At 29.5% G+C, this 21,960-nt stretch overlaps 2 protein-coding genes across 4 annotated transcripts; one reads left to right on the top strand and one right to left on the bottom strand.

Moving 5' to 3' along the window:
• Positions 1-526: 526 nt before the first annotated feature.
• Positions 527-3,012, bottom strand: LOC111041966 (selenoprotein S-like). 2 transcript variants are annotated; one of them, XM_022326433.1, is made up of 5 exons: positions 2,746-3,012; positions 2,448-2,585; positions 2,281-2,387; positions 2,120-2,219; positions 527-814 (listed from the first exon to the last, which is right to left on the bottom strand). In XM_022326433.1, the coding sequence occupies exons 1-5, from the start codon at positions 2,810-2,812 to the stop codon at positions 729-731; spliced, it is 498 nt and encodes a 165-aa protein (XP_022182125.1). In that variant the 5' UTR covers positions 2,813-3,012; the 3' UTR covers positions 527-728. The 2 variants fall into 2 exon arrangements, with proteins under 2 accessions (XP_022182125.1, XP_022182124.1); XM_022326432.1 differs by having other exon boundaries at positions 2,448-2,606; positions 2,746-3,009.
• Positions 3,013-9,580: 6,568 nt separating this feature from the next.
• On the top strand, positions 9,581-21,288 carry LOC111041963 (G protein-coupled receptor kinase 1). Of its 2 annotated transcripts, XM_022326428.1 has the most exons (17): positions 9,581-10,862; positions 14,125-14,201; positions 14,407-14,483; positions 15,808-15,909; positions 16,308-16,382; positions 16,452-16,513; positions 16,595-16,646; positions 16,734-16,925; positions 17,015-17,180; positions 17,371-17,512; positions 17,572-17,746; positions 18,229-18,341; positions 18,413-18,575; positions 18,658-18,826; positions 18,899-19,152; positions 19,274-19,438; positions 21,265-21,288. In XM_022326428.1, exons 1-16 carry the CDS (start codon positions 10,750-10,752, stop codon positions 19,424-19,426), a joined length of 2,085 nt encoding a protein of 694 aa, XP_022182120.1. In that variant the 5' UTR covers positions 9,581-10,749; the 3' UTR covers positions 19,427-19,438; positions 21,265-21,288. The 2 variants fall into 2 exon arrangements, with proteins under 2 accessions (XP_022182120.1, XP_022182121.1); XM_022326429.1 differs by lacking the exon at positions 21,265-21,288 and having other exon boundaries at positions 9,582-10,862; positions 18,241-18,341; positions 19,274-20,594.
• The last annotated feature ends 672 nt before the right edge of the window (positions 21,289-21,960 follow it).

The following is a 21,960-nucleotide window of genomic DNA, read 5'->3' as shown; positions in this document are numbered from 1 at the left end:
TGTAGAAAAATTGATATTTCCTTAAAATCAAAAGATTTGAAATCCTTATTCTCGTTTAAAAACTCAAACGTACATAGAAGAAAACAAGTATCACATAGCTAGTTTTGAAAAACAATATTAAGTGCATCAGATATAAGACATAAGATAATCTCTTAAGTAAGTTGTAAGACTGATGACCTATCAATAATATGCTGGACGGACAAGGCACCGAATTCAACAAATTCCATAATTGTCTCAATGTGGTCCAATACACAATTCCTCATGCTTGATCAAATTAGTATTACTAATACGTCAGTAGTGGACAGTGGGTTCATATTTCATAACAATAATGAATTTCAACTACATATTTTACATTTATTAAAACATTTTATCAATACTTTATTTTTATTGCATTATCATATCTTATTCTAAAATCAATAGTAAAATATAATATTTAATTTAAGTTTGTTAACTAAATGTGTTATAATTCTTGGTTACATAAATATTATTATTATATTCCCAGATAATTGTTTTAATGGGAGTGATGCCTATAAAATTATAATAATATTAGTATTATAAGTTTTTTAATATTTACTCTAGTGCAGATGCAATGTATTGTATGTTTATGATTACAATTAGCATAATATGAGCTGAAGAAATTAACTATTTATTAGTAATATTATAAGATATACATTTTACACAGATATTAATTGTTTGAGTAGAATATTTATTTTTCAATATTTTTGCTTTTATCCACACCCACCTCCTGAACATGCACTTCTTCTTGGAGGTCTATAATTTGAACCACTGCCAGATCCCATTAAAGGATTGTAATCTAAACAAAAGAAAATGTTTGAAATTAATATAGTTATGGATATTGAATCAATGCCAAATTTGGCATATCAACTTAGTAATTTACACGTACAGTTAATATATCGGTTTTAATGTATTTGTCATTACTATGAAAATTAAATTAAAATGGGGGGACGAGGTGACCGAGTGGTCTGTCTCTTCCGCTGCGACGCAGCCGGTCGCGGTTCGATCCTTGGCCACCGGGCGGCATTTTTCTCCGGACAAGTCGCGGTGACCGGAGAGCAAGTGCTGCCATCCCCCACCCCCGGGGCATGGCAGAAACCTACGGGTGCCCCATTCGAAATTCTGCCAAAACAAACACACACGTGTTCCCCCTACCGTTCCAAAAAAAACCTACAAACCATCAATACAAAAACCTACAGTACCTACTAATAGCTAATGGCCACAGTTGCCGGGCTCAGGATCAATTAAAAAAAATAAAAATAAAAAAATAAATAAATAAATAAATTAAAATTATTATTAAATAAGCATAGTATCTGACCTACTAGTAGTTCTAATAATCTACAAAATACAGTGGTCGCTGTTTATTGGACTCACTTTGGGACCTGACCATTTGAGTCCATTAATTGAATTAGTCAATAAGGCGATTGGTTCAAAAAAATTTTAAAAATCCTTAAATTTAAAAACTTATTTAATTAAAAAATATTTATTGAGATTCAAGGTATGCATGTAAAAAATAAAAATAAAATAATATGTCATATAATAATGTATGTAAAATCTAATTCATTTTTCAATAAAAATCCATCTAGGGTTGATTGGATTTTCCCTTCTTCGGCCAACTTCATAATCATATCTTCGTAAGATTTATGTTGCTCGAATATATCAAAATCGTCAGACTCCCTCCACGTAAAATTTGAAGCTCAAAATACCAGTACCGACTTATTTCGCATTTATAACCCTTTTGTTCAGTGTATGTACATTTTTTATTTATTTATCTAATGTTCAAATGACCCGACCCTGTTAAACAGTGTGTGAGTTGAATAGACAAATTTTTTCTGTGTGTTAGTATATGTGCAAAACGAGACCAGCCGTTTTGAGTCTAATAAGAGAATGAATCAATTAACCGCGAGTCCAATAAGCGGCGACCACTGGACATATACTTCAAGGTAATACATTAAAACTTGGGTAAATTTAGTTAAGTAAACAAAAAAATTAGAATTATCAAATATAACTGATACGAGATAAGTTTTTAAAAAATTTTTTCTTTTTACCATTGAAAATAGCTTTTAATTAATGCACAAAACTTAAATTTAAAAATAAATGTTACCTGGTTTAGATTTCTTTGGCTTTTCAGAACTGTTAATAGACTGTCCACCCGTTCCATTATTTAATAATGCTCGTTTTTCTTCTAATATTTTTTTCTCTTTCTAGCATAAAATTACATATTAATTTATATTAGAACTAACATTTAAAATTAATTAATTGTACTTCTTTTTGTTTTTCGAGTGCTATTTTGGCTTTTTTCTCATATTCTTCTTGGAATTTGGCTCTAGCTTTTTGTAACTCCTCTTGTTTTTGTTTAAATAAATCTGGATCTATAAATTGTACATGGTTATCACATTTTTATTCATTTCTTTCAATAATAGTTTTCATACTTTTTTTAATGTCTGCATCATATGCAGCTAGTGCTCTTTGTTCTGACCATTTTAAATAATGAGGCCATAATTTGGGGACTAAATATGCCAACAGTATTATAAAAGCTAGAAAGTACCATCCATTATTTTGAACTAACCCTAAAAATATCCATAGGTAATCTATATTGGAAAACAAGACATTTGTTGTCTTTAATTAATCATCCAAATTCACAAATTGTAATTTATAGTATTGAATAATTAATAATTGAACGTATAATTTATTTCAACAACCTTGACATTTTCATTTAAAAAGTCTCACCTGTAATAGATTCAAAATATGAAATTTCTTCTTCATCTGCATTAATTATTTCCACCTCCATATCCATTTTTACACCTCCACTATTGATTATTTTCTAAAAACCTTAAATTAATACGAGCTCTATAAGTAAATTTAAAAACAGTCAACCGACAACCACTCGAAAGTTCGCTACCTATTTTATTAATGAATTTGACAGCAAAGAGTAAGTTATATCATAGTTCGTGGCTCAGTGGTTGTCACAATGATTAAAGATAATAAATTATTATCGTGTCGCTATGTAATATGTTTATGTTGATGTTAAATATTGGTAAACAATTTCTGTTATCAGAAACAGTGTGACCAAGTAAGTGATAAAGCCCAGACTCGAGATGAATTAATCCATAGACCTTGTACTAAATAAATATTACTTAGGTCTATGAATAAATCGAACATGCGAATGTCAACATAATAGAGAAATATAAGACAACATTCAAAATTCTCTGATGTTCATGAAACCATTTTATAAAACATTTTATTTACATCGTGAACAGAACAATCAATGTTTTAATTGTACATTCGCACATGGCGACGCCATCTGGCCATATAAATGAGCCCGGGCGGTTCTTTCCGTTGTACCGCTGAAGACGACAACCACGGCTGCAGATTGCGCTGCCGTGACCGTCCGGGCTTCTATCCGGATTCCCTAATATACATTACAATCGAGATTCAACTTCTGAACTACGTACTTACTCAAGTATGATCCGGACACGTCTTTTTAGTCGATTGACCCCACTGAATTATATAGTACAGTGGTTGACCCATTCCGTTTCCGTGCTTGAATTGTGGAGGACTTTTGAATTTTAATTTACAATAGCAACTCTTCCACTCTTTTTAGTCATATACCTATTTAATATATTGTACAATGTACATAAATAATAATTAAAAACTTAAATATTGGAAATTGTAATCAAGTCCAACTTTGTGTCTTAAACTCAAAATATAAAATTAAAAAAATTGAGACTAGCGATGTGAAACATACTTAAAGAGAAATAATTCAGAAATGTTATCACTTTATTAATTTTACTACCTATACATGAGTTTTTATGTTTATTTCTTCAAATAACATTTTATATAGTAGAAACAGGGTCACTTGGACCATAAAAATGTATTATTTGTTTTCTTATAGTTCGTTTATGTATACAGGGCCGTATGGTTCGTACGTCTGTAATCATGGCATGACAAGAGTGTGCTTTACAGGGTGCAAATGCGCAATTATAACAGAAGTGTAAATTTCATAATTAAATAGCGTTAAATAAAATATATAATAGCCTACTCATTACTTCTAAAACTCAAGACTCATGTACTGAAGTGTATTTATATTTTATTGTGTGAAGGAAAAATTTAAAAGTAAAAAACCCGTGTACCTATTCAAAAATGTCTTATCACGCTTTACATACGAATATAAAATATAAAATACATTTATAATATATAAACTTATTAAACACCCATAATTGCATATTAAACTAATATGTAAAATAATAATATTATTATTATTATTTAAGAAAAAGCCTCTTAAATATTATTATACGTAGTAAATAGTAATCATATTTTTTAAAAATGGTTCAATTGCCCAAATAAGAATAACTATAATAAAATGTGTATAATATTATTATATTTAACAAATAAGTTATAACCATAAAATGTTTAATTTTTTTATGTTATATTGAATATTTTAAGTACCTACCTAGACTAAAAAAAACTTTTCGGAGAACAAAAATAAAGAAAACGAAAAAATGTTTTAAAAAAATATGATGTTTTGCCTATTTGCAAATTCAAAATTCTAATTAAAAACAGAGTTAAATAAGATTATGCAAGTCCATTTTTATTATGGGAGTTAACATTGATTTGCCAAGGCACCATTATAAACAAATACTGCTTTGCAGATATGATATTATTATTAGGTACCTAAAGATTAAATCAGGGTTGTGTAAATAGGTTTGAAAAATTAGGTACAGCATTGTTGTATAATTACAAAGCACCTATCAAAATAGTGAAATACTTACAGGTAAGTAGGTACATAATTTTTTTAAGTATAATAAATAAATGTTTATTTAATGGGTAATTACTAATTTGTATATAATTTAAAATTCTTATTGCTTCTATTATTAATGCAAATGATATACCTTTTCATATTATGAACGTAAAAGCTTTATCACTAGGATCGAAAGGTCTTACTTGTTAATGCTAGGATTTACTGTTTGAACTCATTATAAAAGCTGCCAATCAGAATTGTATTCAGACTTTTACTTAGCAACTTATATACAACCTATAGGGCACGATTTAAGATATACCGTCCATAGGACTTTTTCACCTTGACTCTTGAGAATTCATTGATACGTTTGTTTTTGATATCAAACTTATTAAGATTAGAATAAAATATTGCTAAAGTTGTCTATTTTAAAATAAATATGAATACAACTTCATCAATTCATATCAATACATTGATAAGTTGGAATAGGTATTATACAAAAAAATATAATTGTCTATAGTAATTATTGAACATTTTAGAGTTTAAACTAGCGTATAATTTATTGAACAATTTAATTATTTGTACTTATCTATATTACAAATACTAAAACAATCGATATAATTTATTATGATGTATATTTTAATAAAAACTGGATAAACAACTGCCGTGAAAAAGGCCTACTAGGGGCAACGGTATAATTTAGTACAAAATCATTTGTTAGCTGCTATTACGTATTGCGTCTTAAGAAGGTATTATTTTATTCAGTTTTTTAAATAAATTTCATCTGTACAAAAAATTTAAACAACTATAATTAATTGTTCTAATAATTATATAATATAGAATTATATATTTTTTACAGTGGAATTTTTTATTTGCTATGTACCAATCAGTTTTAACAAATACAATTTGTACCTATATCCTATATTATAAGTAGGGTTGCCAGATTTTAAAATCACCAAACCAGAACATCCATGATATTAAATGACCTTTTTTTAGTATAGTTTGTAAAATTATATGTATGTATGGAAATAATAAATATTTTTATTTAAAATCAATAAACCTATACAATTTTTTTACATAAACTACATTTATTTCATTTGCATTTTATATTTATTAGTTATATAACATATAAGCTAATTTTGATATTTTTCTGTTGAATAGATTGTTTTTAATACAGCTATATTATTCTTTATATGTTTTAAATAATACAATATTAAAGTTATTTTCGCTTGGCTTCCATTAACCGGGGCGAATGGCAAGCCTAATAATATAAGGATCTTCACAATCTATTTTGTGAAAGCCCGAAAAAAAATATGATTTTTAGCTTTTACTGAATACAAACAATACATTTTATGGTTCTATATTACATGTGCCTATTTAGTCATTAAATTTAATATTTCCTATACATTCTCAACCATTATTAATGTGGGTACAGAAAATAGATCATAAATTTTAATAAATGAATGATAATTACAACGACCGTCATAAAGCCACACGGGATCTCACGGCGCGTGGCTCGCGGTTCGGAAATCGGCGCATGTTCTGCACAATAATAAATTATCAATTAGCGGTTATGAAAATATGAAATATGTTAAATAATGTGCCCGTGGTGTCGGTTATTGGGTATTATAGTACCTACTGTCTACTACCTATGGCCATCCATACAATAGGTAAGTACATTATGGTACCTATAATTAAAGCATTGCATGTGAGTGTGTTAGCACACATGTTTTTTATGTGTGGAGTCGAGTGTATTTTATTTTTTTATAGAAGTCAATAATAGCATTGATTATACATATTTAATATGTATAATCAATGATAATAGTCATGAACACTATTGTGTACTATATTATATAGGTACCTACTTATATAATATTATTGTAATGTGTATACCTATAGTTTTTCAACTTTCGTGATTTAATTAGGTACACATATTATTATTTTGAGATTATTTTTTTCTTGTATGATTAAGCGACTAAGCGAGTGTTATAGTAAATATCCGCGGTGGTTGTTTCTGGATACCAGCAACACGAACATCTGCTGTGATGATGGAGACTTGAAGGTTGGAACAAGTTCAAGCATTAGCGGCAATCTATATAAACTATAATAATATATTTATAGGTATTCTGTCTCCGTGGCCTTAGATATACCAACTGTGTATAGTCTGTACTCTGTAGTGTAGTGTTTAGCTTTTTTATTACTCTAAGCACTGAGCTGCAAATTGAAGTGCAACAACAATAAACAAAATACACATATATTATTATTATATACTACTCGGTTTCAAACGAGTTTTAAAATTTTTCCTAGTTAGGAATAGATATTGCGCCATTGCAATTGTTTATAAAATATATTGTAATTGAATTATATATACAAGTATATATAAGATAATTAATTATACAAAAGGGTTATATTATAAATATTTGTATTGCATATTATTTTCAAGGAATATTATCATGCCCTAATGGCTTATAAGTTATAAGTTATAACTATCCGAAAACTTAAAGTAGAAATAAATAGTTATGTCCTATGATTAGGGTAAATAGTAACCAAAGGTTCAAGTAACCTTGAATTATTAATGAATATAATATTGTATAATAGGTATCGTGCTTATCTTAGCAAACGTTCGACATTATAAAACAATAAATATAATATAATTTACTATATGACCAACTTGAAAAAAGTCTGTATTGGGTATTACCACAGAACAATACTACTGCATTAGGTATACTGCCTATAAATTAAAAATAAAAGTATTATTATTTACATTTAATGATAGGTATCAAATCAATTTTTTCATTATTAATAATGCCAAAATAGGTACCTATTATGTTTAGGTTTATTGCGTGTTGTATGTATTAACAATTCGTATACGTAGATAAAAATAAAATGTAGATTAACTGTGCCCTTATTATAAATATAGGTATACTTAATACTTGTATAAAATATTTTGCGTTGCTTCGAATATTTCGTCAGTCCGTCATAAGTGGAGTCGAATTTTAGTCAACATTACTATATTTTGTTATACTTATAACATGTTACCTATATAATAGGCTATAGACAAGTGGTTTTGAACCGGTGTGCCTTAAACATTCTCTAGGTGAGGCACGAGCCTTTGAAAGTTTTTTTTATAATAATTTTACTTAACAAAAATACAGCACAATAAGTTAAATAAGTTCATATAACTTAATTAATAGTAATGTATAATAAAGTGCAATTTTGTCCATCTAATTTGGCGTTAAAAAATAATTACCGTTGAAGAAAACTGAGTTTATGGATTTAAGCCATAAGGCGCGTGCCAAGATAATTTTATGAAGAGCACTGCAGGCTGCAGCTTGCAGTTTGTGTGAAAAAAGTTGAAAACTATTGCTATCGACAGCACTACAGTAGGGTTAGGGTGCCATTTCAGTTTTATAATAGTTGACAAATTTTAGGCTGCCCAATTTATTTGACCACCGACCACCAGGTCATAGTAAAGGAAAGGAGGTACACACATTTTAGATTCTGAGCGGAGCGATTGATTTTACAATGATGTGTATTTTTCTTTTTTCGTGACTGTGTACGTGATAAGTAATTGAAATAATAATTGTTCGATTTTAAGCTTCAGTAATTTTTCTGGTGGGAAAGTGAATCTACAGTTTGTGCATTTGAGACAATCCCCAGTAGTTTTCAAAAGCGTCTTACAAAAAATGTTGATTTGTAACGATCGAGAAAATGCGGTCTATCTATAAAAGTTGATTGCTTGCAGGACCCCGGAGACTACAAATGCACACTAGCCCAAGCAGTATTCAATATTCCAAATGAAACGATGGTAAAAAAAAAACGGAAAAAAAACTATAGATAATTGTTAAAGTACTTAGGTACACTTGGATTTCAAAATATCTGTTATGAATGCTCATCAAATATTATTGATAGACGATAGTTACATAACAATAATGGGTTGTTTTTATAATTTATGCCAAAGTACTCATATGCGTACCTACACTATATAAAAACTATGTTTAGAGACTAAATATCGTATACAGATAAGGATTTCAGCCATTTTTATGCTATGCTGTGATCCTGTGACTATAATATTATAATGTAATATAATGATGACATCTGATGTACGTTTACATCTAATTTTTTAACCTGTGACAAATAAAAATAACAATTAACAGATATAGAATTATGTTTTTTTTTATATGGTATAAACGGGTACTTTTTTCCCGGCATTCTAAACGATGATCGCATGATCGCTGTATTTTTTGTTGTCAATAAACGATGGTGCGTGCGAGTCAAATCGTGTGCAAACAGTTCAACCCCCATGTAGTGGTTAGAATAAAAAAAAAGGTGTAGACATTAATATATTTATATATTTAGGTCTATGCTAAGTACGCGCGCGCAAAGTTCGAAACCCGTCGCGCCGCGCCCCGACATTAGCAGCCGGTCACCGGGACGCACTGGCGTGCTCACTCACACACTCGCGGAGTTCTCGTTCGAAATGAGGGACGCACCACGGACGTTCTCGCCCCCATGTTATCAGTGTCCGTTCCGTTCCCCTAGAGCAGGGAACACGAGAGCGGGTGCCTATTGAAACGACTAAACGAGTCGAGCCGTCCCGTCCACAGTCACAGGATTGCCAGCACAACAACAATAACAACAACAATAACACTACTGGCGGCACCTCGCGACCGAAAACCGCGAGTGCGGACAGATACGACCTGGCCGTCGGTCGCACGCACTCGCCGTCACGCGACATCAGCGAGCACGCACGCGTTGGTTACGCGCGGTGGACGTGATATCGCTAGGAGCGTGAGGGGGGCCACGGCGACTGCAGCGAGACGTGAGTGATACTCGCGGGCATCGGCCGGAGCGCACCACGCCACCACCGGCAGGCGGCCACGAGCTCACGAGCTTCGGCGGCGGTGCAAGTGTGCAACGGACTCGACGGAGATTTTTGCCGTTCCGCATTCGCATTCGCGTACTGTAGTACGGCTACGAACGGCTGTCCACCTACTCCACCCCTCTCTCACCGCGTACCCCGCTAACGTTTCGCGGCCCGTGTGTGTGTGCGGGCGCGCGCGCGCGCGCGTTGGTGTGAGTAGTTTGTGTGTTGGTGTGTAGGTAAGTTTGTGTGTGTGTCGACCGTCGGTGTGCTTTTGTGTGGTCGGCCTGTCGTACGACAATAATTATATCGCGACGATAATAATAATGTGATGTGCGCGCGGGCGACCTAGTTTCGCGTTACGTACACTTACGTGCCGCCGTCGGTTAAACGACCGTTGTCGTCGCCCAGGTGACTGATACCCGTCCGACACCATAACACACAATAAACGATAATAATAAATAATAATTGCAATAATGTATAAATAATACTTCACGGACCGACCACTACCACCACCACCACCACCACCGCTGGCCGGTTAGTAGTCAAAAACCACCACCACCACCACCACCACACACATTCGCCCGGACTCATCTGTCGGACGGATTTTTGTTTTGCGATTATTTCATCCGACCCGACGGGAACCCAAACGGGGTGACACTGTACATCACGACGTCGCAGGATCGTCGTCGTCCAATAAGCCGTGGTCGTCATGTCCGACGAACGCCGCGGCCCCTGCCGTGGCTGCGATGACGACGGCCACCACGGTGACCACGGTTGTTACGTGTCTTACGGGATCGCGGCCGTCGCGATTGCTGCGAACGCGACTGCCGTGAAAACTGCCAAGTGATAATGGTTTCCACCGAGTCTAGGCTGCCGACCGTCGTGGCCTAGGTTGTTGGTGTGGTGTTTGTCGTTAATTCGGTCGTCGTTGTCGTCGTCGTCGTCGTCGCCGCCGCCGCCGCCGCCGCCGCCGATTGTGGTGGTTGTCCGACACGTCGTTCGGCTATTACCACGGTATCGCATTATTGCGATACTCTTCCATCAAATCGCCAGTCACCTGTCGAGTTCGTTCGCACGGACTCCCGTTTTGTCCGTGTTCGAATCGCGTGTGAACTACCCTCTGAGCACGATGGCCGACTTGGAAGCCGTGCTGGCCGACGTCAGCTACCTGATGGCCATGGAGAAGAGCAAGTGCACGCCGGCGGCCAGAGCCAGCAAGAAAATCGTCTTGCCAGATCCCAGGTAATATGCCCTGCCTGTGCGCCTACTGTTGAATGTTGATTGCTACTGACCTGTACGCATTCGTCCCAGTATTGCCCTCTCCTGATTTTTTTTATACCTACCCTTAGAAATTGTGTTACATAGAATACCAATGGGGTTGTTGATGGGCTAAAATTTACTGACCCGACGAGCAGTTTAAATCGTCCCACAAACACATTAATCTCTGTTTGGACCTAGAAGTGCTAGGCTGTTGTTGCTGTTGAATAGGTACTTACTGAAAATATTAAGTCTCCTCATAGCTTCATACCTTTAGTAAAGATGTACTTGGCGTATCCGTTGTTTAGAATTGTAGTCAATAAATGCGAAACATCCTGAGAGATCACTGTTTAATAACGTAGTTAACAGTAGGTAGAACTCAGTACTACTTCATACTCAAATGTAAAAATTAGTTAAGAGTATTCTGAAATGAAATCTACCTATAATTGAAGTGACAACTGTCAGAATATAGCAAAAATAACTAAAGAAACTGTTTTTAATGAGTTCTTAATATATTTGAATAGGTAGGTAAATAATTGTTTGTAGGTCAAAAAACAAAATTTGATTTTATCTGCTATCTTTAATAATACCTTTTATATACATTTACTAAATTAGTATGTATTCTCTGTTCAGCAAGAAAACCTGCTTATTCTGTTCATCCACCTCATCATCCTGCTATCGAAACCAATTCCTCTATGGTAGTATCGAGGGTAGGATGTGTGAGGGTGCACAGAAGAACCAATTTTGATCGGCTCGCAGAGCGTTCTTTTGCTGATTACCTAGTAACATTAAAAAATTTCAACTATACATGTTTTATTAACTCCAATTATCTTAAGCTTGTAGGCTTAAACTATTATAAAGTGAAAGTGGTACATGGATTACCAAATATTATTCAGCCAAGTAAAAAAATTAATTAAAATTTGAGTAAAAATTCTGGTATAAAATTATTTGTAATTGTAAAGTTTATTTCATAACAGATTGTTCTGTTTATGTCATCTTAAATTAAAGTTACTACCATAAAGATATTATCTTAAATGGACATAATTTATTTATTGTTGTACATTTGTTTTTATAGAGTTGATACAAATGTTAAAATTGTGTCCTAAAGTATTTTAGAGCTTAGCCGATTTCATTTCAATAGTAAAGTTATGAAATGCAATTGTCTCTTACATATGAAATAATTTCTAACTTCATTTAACTCTAAATCATTTGCTCTATGTAAATGAAAGGTATATTTTTTAATTGAATGTAGTTGAGTTTTTATTTTTCTTATTGAATTTAGTTAATGTTTTTTTTTTTTTTTACTATTTACATGGATATATGACGTTTCTAAGCAATATTGTTTTTGTTATTAAACATAATTGTCGTTAATTAACCAAATAATTATTACTCTGTTAACCAACATACACAGATTATGAATAATAATTCTTAATAATTTATGAATATTTATTCCTACATTATTGGTAAAAGATATTTGCGTTTTAATAATGGGTATTTATCAATAATTAATATTTTCAAATTATACTAATATAATATGTTGTAGTAAATATAGCATGTTAAAAAGGTTTTGTAATTGTTATAAGCGTTTATTCTTATAAAGTGCTTTAATTTTTTTCAATAATTCACCATTTATGTTGTTAAACAAGTTTTTGAATTTTGAAATGATAAAACAATTATGATGAGTGTTTAAAAAAAATAATAAAATTACTATAGTTTAAAGTTTCAACTCAAAGCTATGCATTTAAAATAACATTTTTTCTATTTTTTAAAACTTTTGGAAAGACAAATTTATTAATTTCATTACTAGAATTCTAATTTTTCAGACTGGCAGTCACATCTCACATATATTAGAAATATATACAATATATAAATCAAAAATCAAAACTACATTTTCGCTGTCCAATTAATTATCTATTTTCTAAAGCATTTTAAAGCTAATTCAAGTAATTTAATAACATTTTAAATGTTTTGCTTTCATGGTTTTTTATTTTTTAAGTAACAAATAAATTAAAATATGGACATTATTCATTAACATAATTATTTTGCACAGAGCAGAGTATATTTGTGTAATGCTTAAAAGTGTCCTATAGAAATTTAGAACATAGCCGATTTCATTTCAATAGCAAAGTTATGAAATGCAGATGATTCTTACATTTTATAATTATTATTAAAATGAGGAATTAAGTTTAAAAAAAAATACTAGGTACCTATACTTAATATTGAATATTTTTTGTAGTTTTAGATTTTAAATTGAGTTAAAAGGATTGGAAATGGTGATTTTCTGTCTTTGTCTAATACACGTTGATCATAAGAATTTAGATATGGTTTCATTCAGACTTACCGATTGGTTTAGCGAAGCGATACAAATTCTATAAACAAATTTAAATATGTGGTCAAGTCTGCTTGTGATCGACTTTCCTAGATTTTTAATTTTTAATTTTAACGTTTCCAAAAAATTTTGGACAGTTGATCTCAAGTAGACATGACGACAAATTTAAATCTGTTTTTAGAATTCTAATCACTTCATTAGATCAAATGGTATATTTGGCAAAAAAAACACGTCTAAATTCCTATGTTCCACTTGTATTAGAATGATAGAAAATCACCGCTTCTAATTCCCTTAAATTAAATTTTTATTTACTTACTAGATATGCTAATAATAAAAAAGTTCAAGTAACAGGTATAAGGTACTCTATATTTTAGTCTAAATAATTTTGGGTCCTTATTGGGCATCATACATGTTGTCTCTGTCATAAAAGTATTCAACATAAGGAACGTGTATACAGCATAACCAATTTTGTGTAGTTAGCTTTAATCCAAGAGTAAATTGTCCTATTGTCAAACTTCAAGTTAGATAATTATCTGTTTTTTGCTCATAGGTTTTTACAATATTTCTATTTTTAAGGGAGTTATGACTGAGTATGTAAATTATTGCAACTCAAAGATGCATGGGTAATATTCTCACCTTTAAGTTTAATAATAGGTCAACTCCCTTCAATATTAAGATAACTTTCCCAAATTGGTTCTATTGAACACAAACTTGCTGTAATAATAAAAAAAAGTATTACATTCTCTTAATCATTTGTTGAAATTATCTTTCCATCTTTAAAACATAATTTCTATTAAATATAAAAATATTTTTAATTCTATTACAAATGAGAGCAAATAGTTACTAGGTTTTAGTTGTGTAAATAACAATATTTAAATTTGTATATTTTGTATAGTAAATTATTTTTTCTTGTTTTAGTGTTCGAAGTGTAATGCACAAATACCTGGAAAAAAAAGAAGAAGTTAATTTTGATAAAATCTTCAATCAAGTCTTAGGTAATTTATAATAACAGTGTGTTTCACAGTGTTTGTCCTCCAACATACCTGCTCTCATACTTTATCTATTCTATTCTGCTTAAAGTTTATATTTATCTAAAACAGTGTTTTAAAAATAATAAGGACAAATTCAGATTACATTTCTATGCATATTTTTAAACATTTATTTATTATGTGTATGTATATTATTGCTTTATATGTTTAGGGTACTTGTTATTCAAAGATTTCTGTGAACATCTACCCGAAGATGAGCAAATACCTGAAATTAACTTTTATGATGAGGTAAGAAATGAAACTTTAGTTATATTAAAAATGTAATATCTACATTTTAAATAATTTTTAGAATTGTTTAACAAAGTCTTAAATCTTTGCTGTTTTTATTTTGTAAGATACCCCGTTTATCGATATTCTAGTAGTATTGATCCTTGTCAATTCATTGTTAATAAATTAAATTATCTTTTTTATAAATTAAATAAAAGTTACAATTGAGTAATATGCATTTTAGTAATGTATAAATAATTCTTAAGCTGAATTAATAATAATAATTTAAAAAAAAAAAACTACTTTAAAAACCCAGATACATATGCCAGAGTAAATTGTTTTTTAGTCCCTATATACTTTCATTCGCTGGATACAAAGCTTTGCCACTATTAAAAGCCAAGCAACTATTATTTGAGATGGCATATGACAGCATAAAGCAAAATGGAAGAAGGCCTGAGGACTGAAGTTTTTTCATCATGAAAATAGGGTGAGCTTTATGGTCAAGTGGAACCATTACAAAACAGCCCCCGTCATCATCTTTCCTTGTAACTTTAATAAGTGACCTCTGTACACTGTAAACACGCCTATAGCGAGCTATCCATATAAATTCTCAACAACTTGACTCTTACATCCCTGTTGAGATTTTTTTATATACGTACATTGTTCGTTATACCTATCTGTGGTCTTACTAAATACTAATTTAAAATACATCATACATGTTTTGGTAGTCAATAATGTTTTTAGTGTAATTAATAAAGAAATGGAATTATAAATTAGATAGTTAATGCATAGGTACTGTGAAAGTTATGTATTTGTTGAACTTATTTAGAAATTAATAAATAATATTATCTTGTTATTGTGTACATTTTTTATAGTAATAGGTAATAACTTTAAAATAGATTAAATGTATTTGTATTATAATATATTAAATTATGTCAATCATATGTTAATTATCTAGTTATATACATGTTTATACATTGTATTCAAAATACAATTTTGAATTTTATCAATAAATCAATAGTACATAAGATATATTTATACTCAACTATATTATTTATTAATTGTATAAATAGCTTTTTATGAGATAGAGATCTATTTATTGCGGAAGTGTCTTATTTGATAGTAATTATTTTGCAGTATATTACCAAAAAGCTTGGTGACCTTTTAACTCTTATGTTATTCATTTGATTTTGAGAATTTATAATAAATAGATATATAAAGCAATACATCTGTGATTATAAATAAAACAATTTTGTTTCAGCATTGTTTTTTGTTTTCATAATTCATTATATAAACACTTGTTTGATATTCTATGAGTTCAATTTTCAATTAATTTTTTTTTCAGATCAAAAGGTATGAAAAATTAGAATCAGTTGATGAGAGAAGAAAATTAGCTAGAGACATTTATGATAATTATATTATGAAAGAACTTTTGTCACATACTCATGTAAGTAAAAATTGTATGTTAATTTATAACTGTTTAAACAATTTTAACATTTTATAACTATAATAACACAATCTTTATACTTTTATATTTCTGTCTCAACTTTTCTCTCCATTGCTCTTAATTGAACACCTTGTTATTTTGTTGTACTAATTATTTCCTTGATCATCCTTTTGAATCATTTAAATGCCTATCACATTGTCCTCCTTCTCAGTGCTCAATAAATGTATTCCAGCCTAGATTTACTTATTTTAATCAAAATCTAAATTATATCATCACAACAGTTTTATAAATTATTAACTAATACATTTATAACTCAAAGTGGTTTCTCTGTTTAAATGTAATGGTTCATAATCATAATTTCATGAAATGGTTTTACATTGATTTTAATTATCCTTTAGAATTATCCCAAAGATGCAGTCGCTCATGTTCAAAAGTATTTGATGAAAAATGAAGTGCCTGTTAATTTATTTGAAGTAAGGAATACTGTCTGGACTAAAACTGGAAAAAAGTTTTTTACTTAATAATATATTTTTCATTTTTAGCCTTATATTAAAGTAATATTCAATCATCTTCGGGAAGAACCTTTTAAAAAATTTCTAGAAAGGTATGAACATTTTTATATACATTGTACATCTATTTCAACATTATAGTTATACCTATTTTAATTGCAAACATTTTTTATTAGTGATAAATATACTAGATTTTGTCAATGGAAAAATTTAGAACTTAATATTTCGGTAAGTAATTTAATATAGTATATATGTATTACCTTTATATTATTTAAAGTATTAAACTATTTTTACTATTTTTTTTTTTTACTTTAGTTGACCATGAACGATTTTAGCGTCCACCGTATAATTGGTAGAGGTGGTTTTGGTGAAGTTTATGGTTGTCGGAAAGCTGATACCGGCAAGATGTATGCAATGAAATGTCTTGACAAAAAACGAATAAAAATGAAACAAGGTGAAACACTTGCCTTAAATGAACGTATTATGTTGTCTCTAGTCAGTACAGGGGTAAATATAACTATATCGATCTAATACAACGAATATTATATTTCAATTTGCAATTGCTTTAATAATTTTTTATTTAACTTGGTTTATAGGTGGACTGTCCTTTTATTGTCTGTATGACATATGCATTTCATACCCCTGATAAGCTTTGTTTCATATTAGACTTAATGCATGGTGGTGATTTACATTACCATTTAGCACAGCATGGTGTATTTAATGAACTCGATATGAAGTTCTATGCTGCTGAAGTAATTTTAGGTAAATATAATATGAATTTCTTAAAAATATGTCATAAAACACCCATTTTCTCAGTCAGGTTGTGTGGGTTTATATATAAATACTTAAAATTATATTTAAAAAAATTTACCGAGCAAATAGGATTTCATATATTAAGATACCTACTAAATATTCTATACATATTTATTAATATATTTTTTCTTGTAATCAGGCTTAGAGCATATGCACCGAAGATTTATTGTCTACAGGGACTTAAAACCAGCCAACATACTATTAGATGAGTATGGACATGTACGAATATCAGATTTAGGTTTAGCATGTGACTTTTCTAAAAAGAAACCACATGCTAGCGTGTAAGTTAAATAAAATAGAATGGGTTGAATATGAAAATTGTAATATGTTTTGTGATTAGGGGAACTCATGGTTACATGGCACCAGAAGTGTTATCAAAAGGAACAGCTTATGATTCAAGTGCAGATTGGTTTTCTTTTGGTTGTATGTTATACAAACTACTTAAGGGTCACAGTCCATTTAGACAACATAAGACTAAGGACAAACACGAGATTGATCGAATGACTCTAACAATGGTATGTTTTTCAATTATTAAGCTTTTTAATTTTTTTTTAAATAAGCTTCTATATTTTTTACTTATAGTTCGACTGCTGCATCAAAGAATGTCATAATTCAATTTTATTACTTGTTTTTTCAATCTGTTGTTACTGTTTTTCTGGATTTTCAATAAAACCGATTATAGCATAAATCAACCTATGTGGTTCTATACAATAAGATGCAGTTACTGTCGTCTTTGTTGGAAATTCAGAAAAAAGAATAGTGACTAATTGAAAAAAAAGGTGTAAAATTGAGTTACAATTTTCTTTGTTCCAGCAGTTTTATAGTAGCAATACCATAAGTTAATAATATAGAACTTATTCATAAATTTAATTAATTTCAAGCATGCCACTTTAACGCATCTATTATACATTAAAATAATTAAGTTGTAAACTATTATTTATAATATAATAAAATATATGTATTTGTTAATTTTGTTAATTCAAATTAACAAAAACAGTTTATGTTGCAGAATGTAGAACTTCCAGATTCTTTTTCAAAAAGTTTAAAAGATCTTTTAGAAGGACTTTTACAACGTGATATAAATGAAAGAATTGGGTGTCGAGGAAGGGGGTAAAATAATTGTCAACCTTTATAACTGTCAGTAAAGTTTTTTTATTCATTTCATTTTATTTTTTTTTCAGGTCAGATGAATTAAAAGAACATCCATTTTTTGCGGGACTTGACTGGCAACAAGTATACATGCAAAAATATACACCGCCTCTCATACCTCCTAGAGGGGAAGTTAATGCTGCCGATGCATTTGATATTGGTTCATTTGATGAAGAAGATACAAAAGGCATCAAAGTAAATTTCATTTTTCTTATTCTTATAAGTGAGGAGTTGTATGTATGGGTTATAACTGATTTTTGATATTTATTAATGATAGTTAACTGATGCTGATCAAGAACTATATAAGAACTTTTCTATAACCATATCTGAAAGATGGCAAAATGAAGTTGCTGAAACAGTATTTGAAACAGTAAATTCTGAGGCTGATAAAGCTGATCAAAAAAGAAAGTCTAGGCAAAAAAAATTCAATGAACACAATGAAGAAGGTATGTTTGTAAAAAGATAAAACAGATATGTAACAAAATCTGATTCATACAATATTCATTTGATTTCTTTAGAATCCGACTGCATTCTTCACGGATATATTAAAAAATTAGGTGGACCATTCGCATCTGCATGGCAAACAAGGTATGCTAAACTGTACCCTAATCGGCTGGAGTTGCATTCAGATTCAGGTTCAGTAAAAACTGAAGTTATCACATTAGACCAAGTATTAGAAGTCAGTCCTGAGTTAGTAATTGTTAAAAATGAGCAATGCATTGTATTACGTATGAAAGATGGAAAAGATGGCAAACTAGTTCTCACCAATAGCGTAAGTCTTAGTTAATTTTATTAAGAATTACTATTTTATAATGATAACATTTGTGTCATGTATCGAATGTGCCCACAAAGTTTGTATACATGTTATTGTTAATTTCAATTTTCAATTATAGGATGAAATTGGTTTAAAAGAGTGGGCATTGTCATTACGCTCAACGCATAAATCCACACATGATCTGTTAAAAAAATTGAAAAAACCAGGAAAAATGTTTATTCAAGAAGAAGCTGATCCTCTAACATCTACCACTAACACCAACGGAAATTAGTTACATAATAAGGTATTAGGTTAAACAAATCTCTGATGAATCTCAATGCTTCTCTTTGAATTATTTAAATGTTCTGCTTCATCCCTAACCTTCCTCAGTTCCCAGTTTTTGTCGACTATTTGCCCGGATTTTATTTGCTAAGGTTAGTGTAATGCTACTTTATAAGACTGTGGTGTTTCATTATTTCTTATTGTTGTATTGAGAATGGATAGTATAGATCAATGTAATAAAATACTATTTTTATACATTTTATAATTTTTTAGTACAATTTTTTCTAATACATACATTTTTGTGCATAATGAAGACCATACTTAAAAAAAAGAAGTTCATGACATATTAAAGTATTTCTGATATTTGGTGCCATAAAATCTATAATTTAAATTTACAATCATGTATTGTATTTTCTATTGTACATACATATTTTTTAATTTTTCTTTATTCGTGCCAGTAAATCAATTGAGTCAAGTATTGTGAATCCGTTACAATTTGTTAATGACTATTTCCAGGTATCAATTTAAAATTACATTTTCTACATTTAAAACAAACAAAACAAAAATTTGCATGCAATATCTTAAGTATGTGTAAGATAATATTATATTTTACTGTTTGAATTTTTTATTTTAAGTTATTGTCGTTCATGCAATAAATGATATATCTTGTTACTTTTTCAAAAATACTCTAAAAATTCTAAAATGTTTTAAAATTTAGTTTTTTAGAAAAATAACAAAAACTATGGTAATTCATTAGTTATATTATTATATAGATTTCATCATTTTTTTTATTAATTATTGAATAATGAAGAAGAAATAAAGACGATTCTTTGATATTGAGAGAGAGAAGAAGTTATGTGTTAAATATGATTATCGAACATTGGTATATTTTGTAGCTTGAATTGAATGGAAATCATATTATATGTTGTAAATTGACAACCTTGCAGAACTTTTCAGTTGTAAATATTGTCCGTTTAGTCTTAACTTCACTTAACCAATTCAAACTAAATTTCTAAAGTAGATAAATGATACTCAATTTTTTATGAATAACATTCTTTTTCAATTTGCAATTAAATATGTAAGTTCTTTTAACTATGTATTTCAATTTATTTATCAGTATCTTCAAATGCATTTTGACTGAATCAACATCACGTCTAGTCGGTAAATAATGTATATTAATCCAATTGAGGTTTCTTTACTAACATGTACCATTACAAATTGGGAATACATCATAGTGTTTTGATATTAAGTATCCGCTTTATGGCTCTCTATTGAAGTCATCCAATTGTATTTATAACAAGACTGATAATTTCGATGTGTTAAAACAAAAAAATCATATAATTTTCATCAATATTTTGATCACTGTCAACTCTTAGGACTTAATATTTCACTTTATTTGCACCTCATTAATGATATATAATATGAATAGAATGAAATATTTTACTTCAAAATAAGCCTTATCATTGTTAAAATATGACTTAAATTTCTTATGCCAACTAACTTATAATTTTTTTTTTTAATGTCGACAATCAAAAAATATATATATCTATTACAATATTGTGGCCAACAAAATTTGTAAATACATTTTAATTTTAAAATTCCTGCATCATATGTTATTAAAACTTGTAAATATTATATTATATATCCTAGTCTAGAGGAGTAGGTAATTAGTAATTACCAATTTAAATAATTATAATTAAATATTGAATAAACATAATATTATATAGGCCTAACTAGGTTTAATGTGAAAGAATAAATTGCTTTTAAATTACTATTTTGTCCACTATATTTTATATTATTACTATTGTTTTTGTTTTTTGTTTTTTTTTTTTTTTTATTCACATCTAGACAGTGTACACCGTTTGTCATCACCTCAAATTAAATCAATAATAATCTCAATATAATATTTAAATTTTAATGACCATTAGCGAGAAGGGAATGATATATTTAAACATAACATACGGTTTAATTGTTAATATTTAAATCTTCTACCAACTTATTGTTCTTTTTATTGTTATTTTATTTAAATAAATAAATAAAAAGTATTATTTTTATTGTTAATTCATTTAAATTTTTTATATCTTTTGTTACTTTATTTATTTATTTTATTGTATTATTATTTATATTTATTTATTTTTATTTTGTTATGATGTATATTATATATTAATTTAACCTAGTCTTTAAAACTGTGAACATTACAACTTTTGTTTTAATTAGTATTGCAATCCCATTGTAATAAATTACACAATTAACATCGTGTATACACATTTCAATTTAATGAATATTGTAATATTTAGATTCGATATATATCTAATATTATGTTACATATGATTTAATTAGGCGTGATTGCTTTTATATCAGGTTATTAAGATTGTATGAAAATATAGATTAGAATTTTAAAAAATATATATATGACTCGATTATCCAGTTATGTATGATTATTGTTTAGTTAAAATAAAATTTAAAAAAAAATGTATCAAAGTGTAATGCAATAAATCCCATTAAATGTACACACGTAAAATGTATTTCAGGGAATTTTTATCA

This window comes from Myzus persicae, unplaced genomic scaffold, assembly GCF_001856785.1.
Source record: "Myzus persicae strain clone G006 unplaced genomic scaffold, MPER_G0061.0, whole genome shotgun sequence".
Classification (NCBI taxonomy): domain Eukaryota; kingdom Metazoa; phylum Arthropoda; class Insecta; order Hemiptera; family Aphididae; genus Myzus; species Myzus persicae.
Note: the sequence above shows the minus strand (reverse complement) of the source record. Positions and strands in the feature narration are given on the sequence as shown.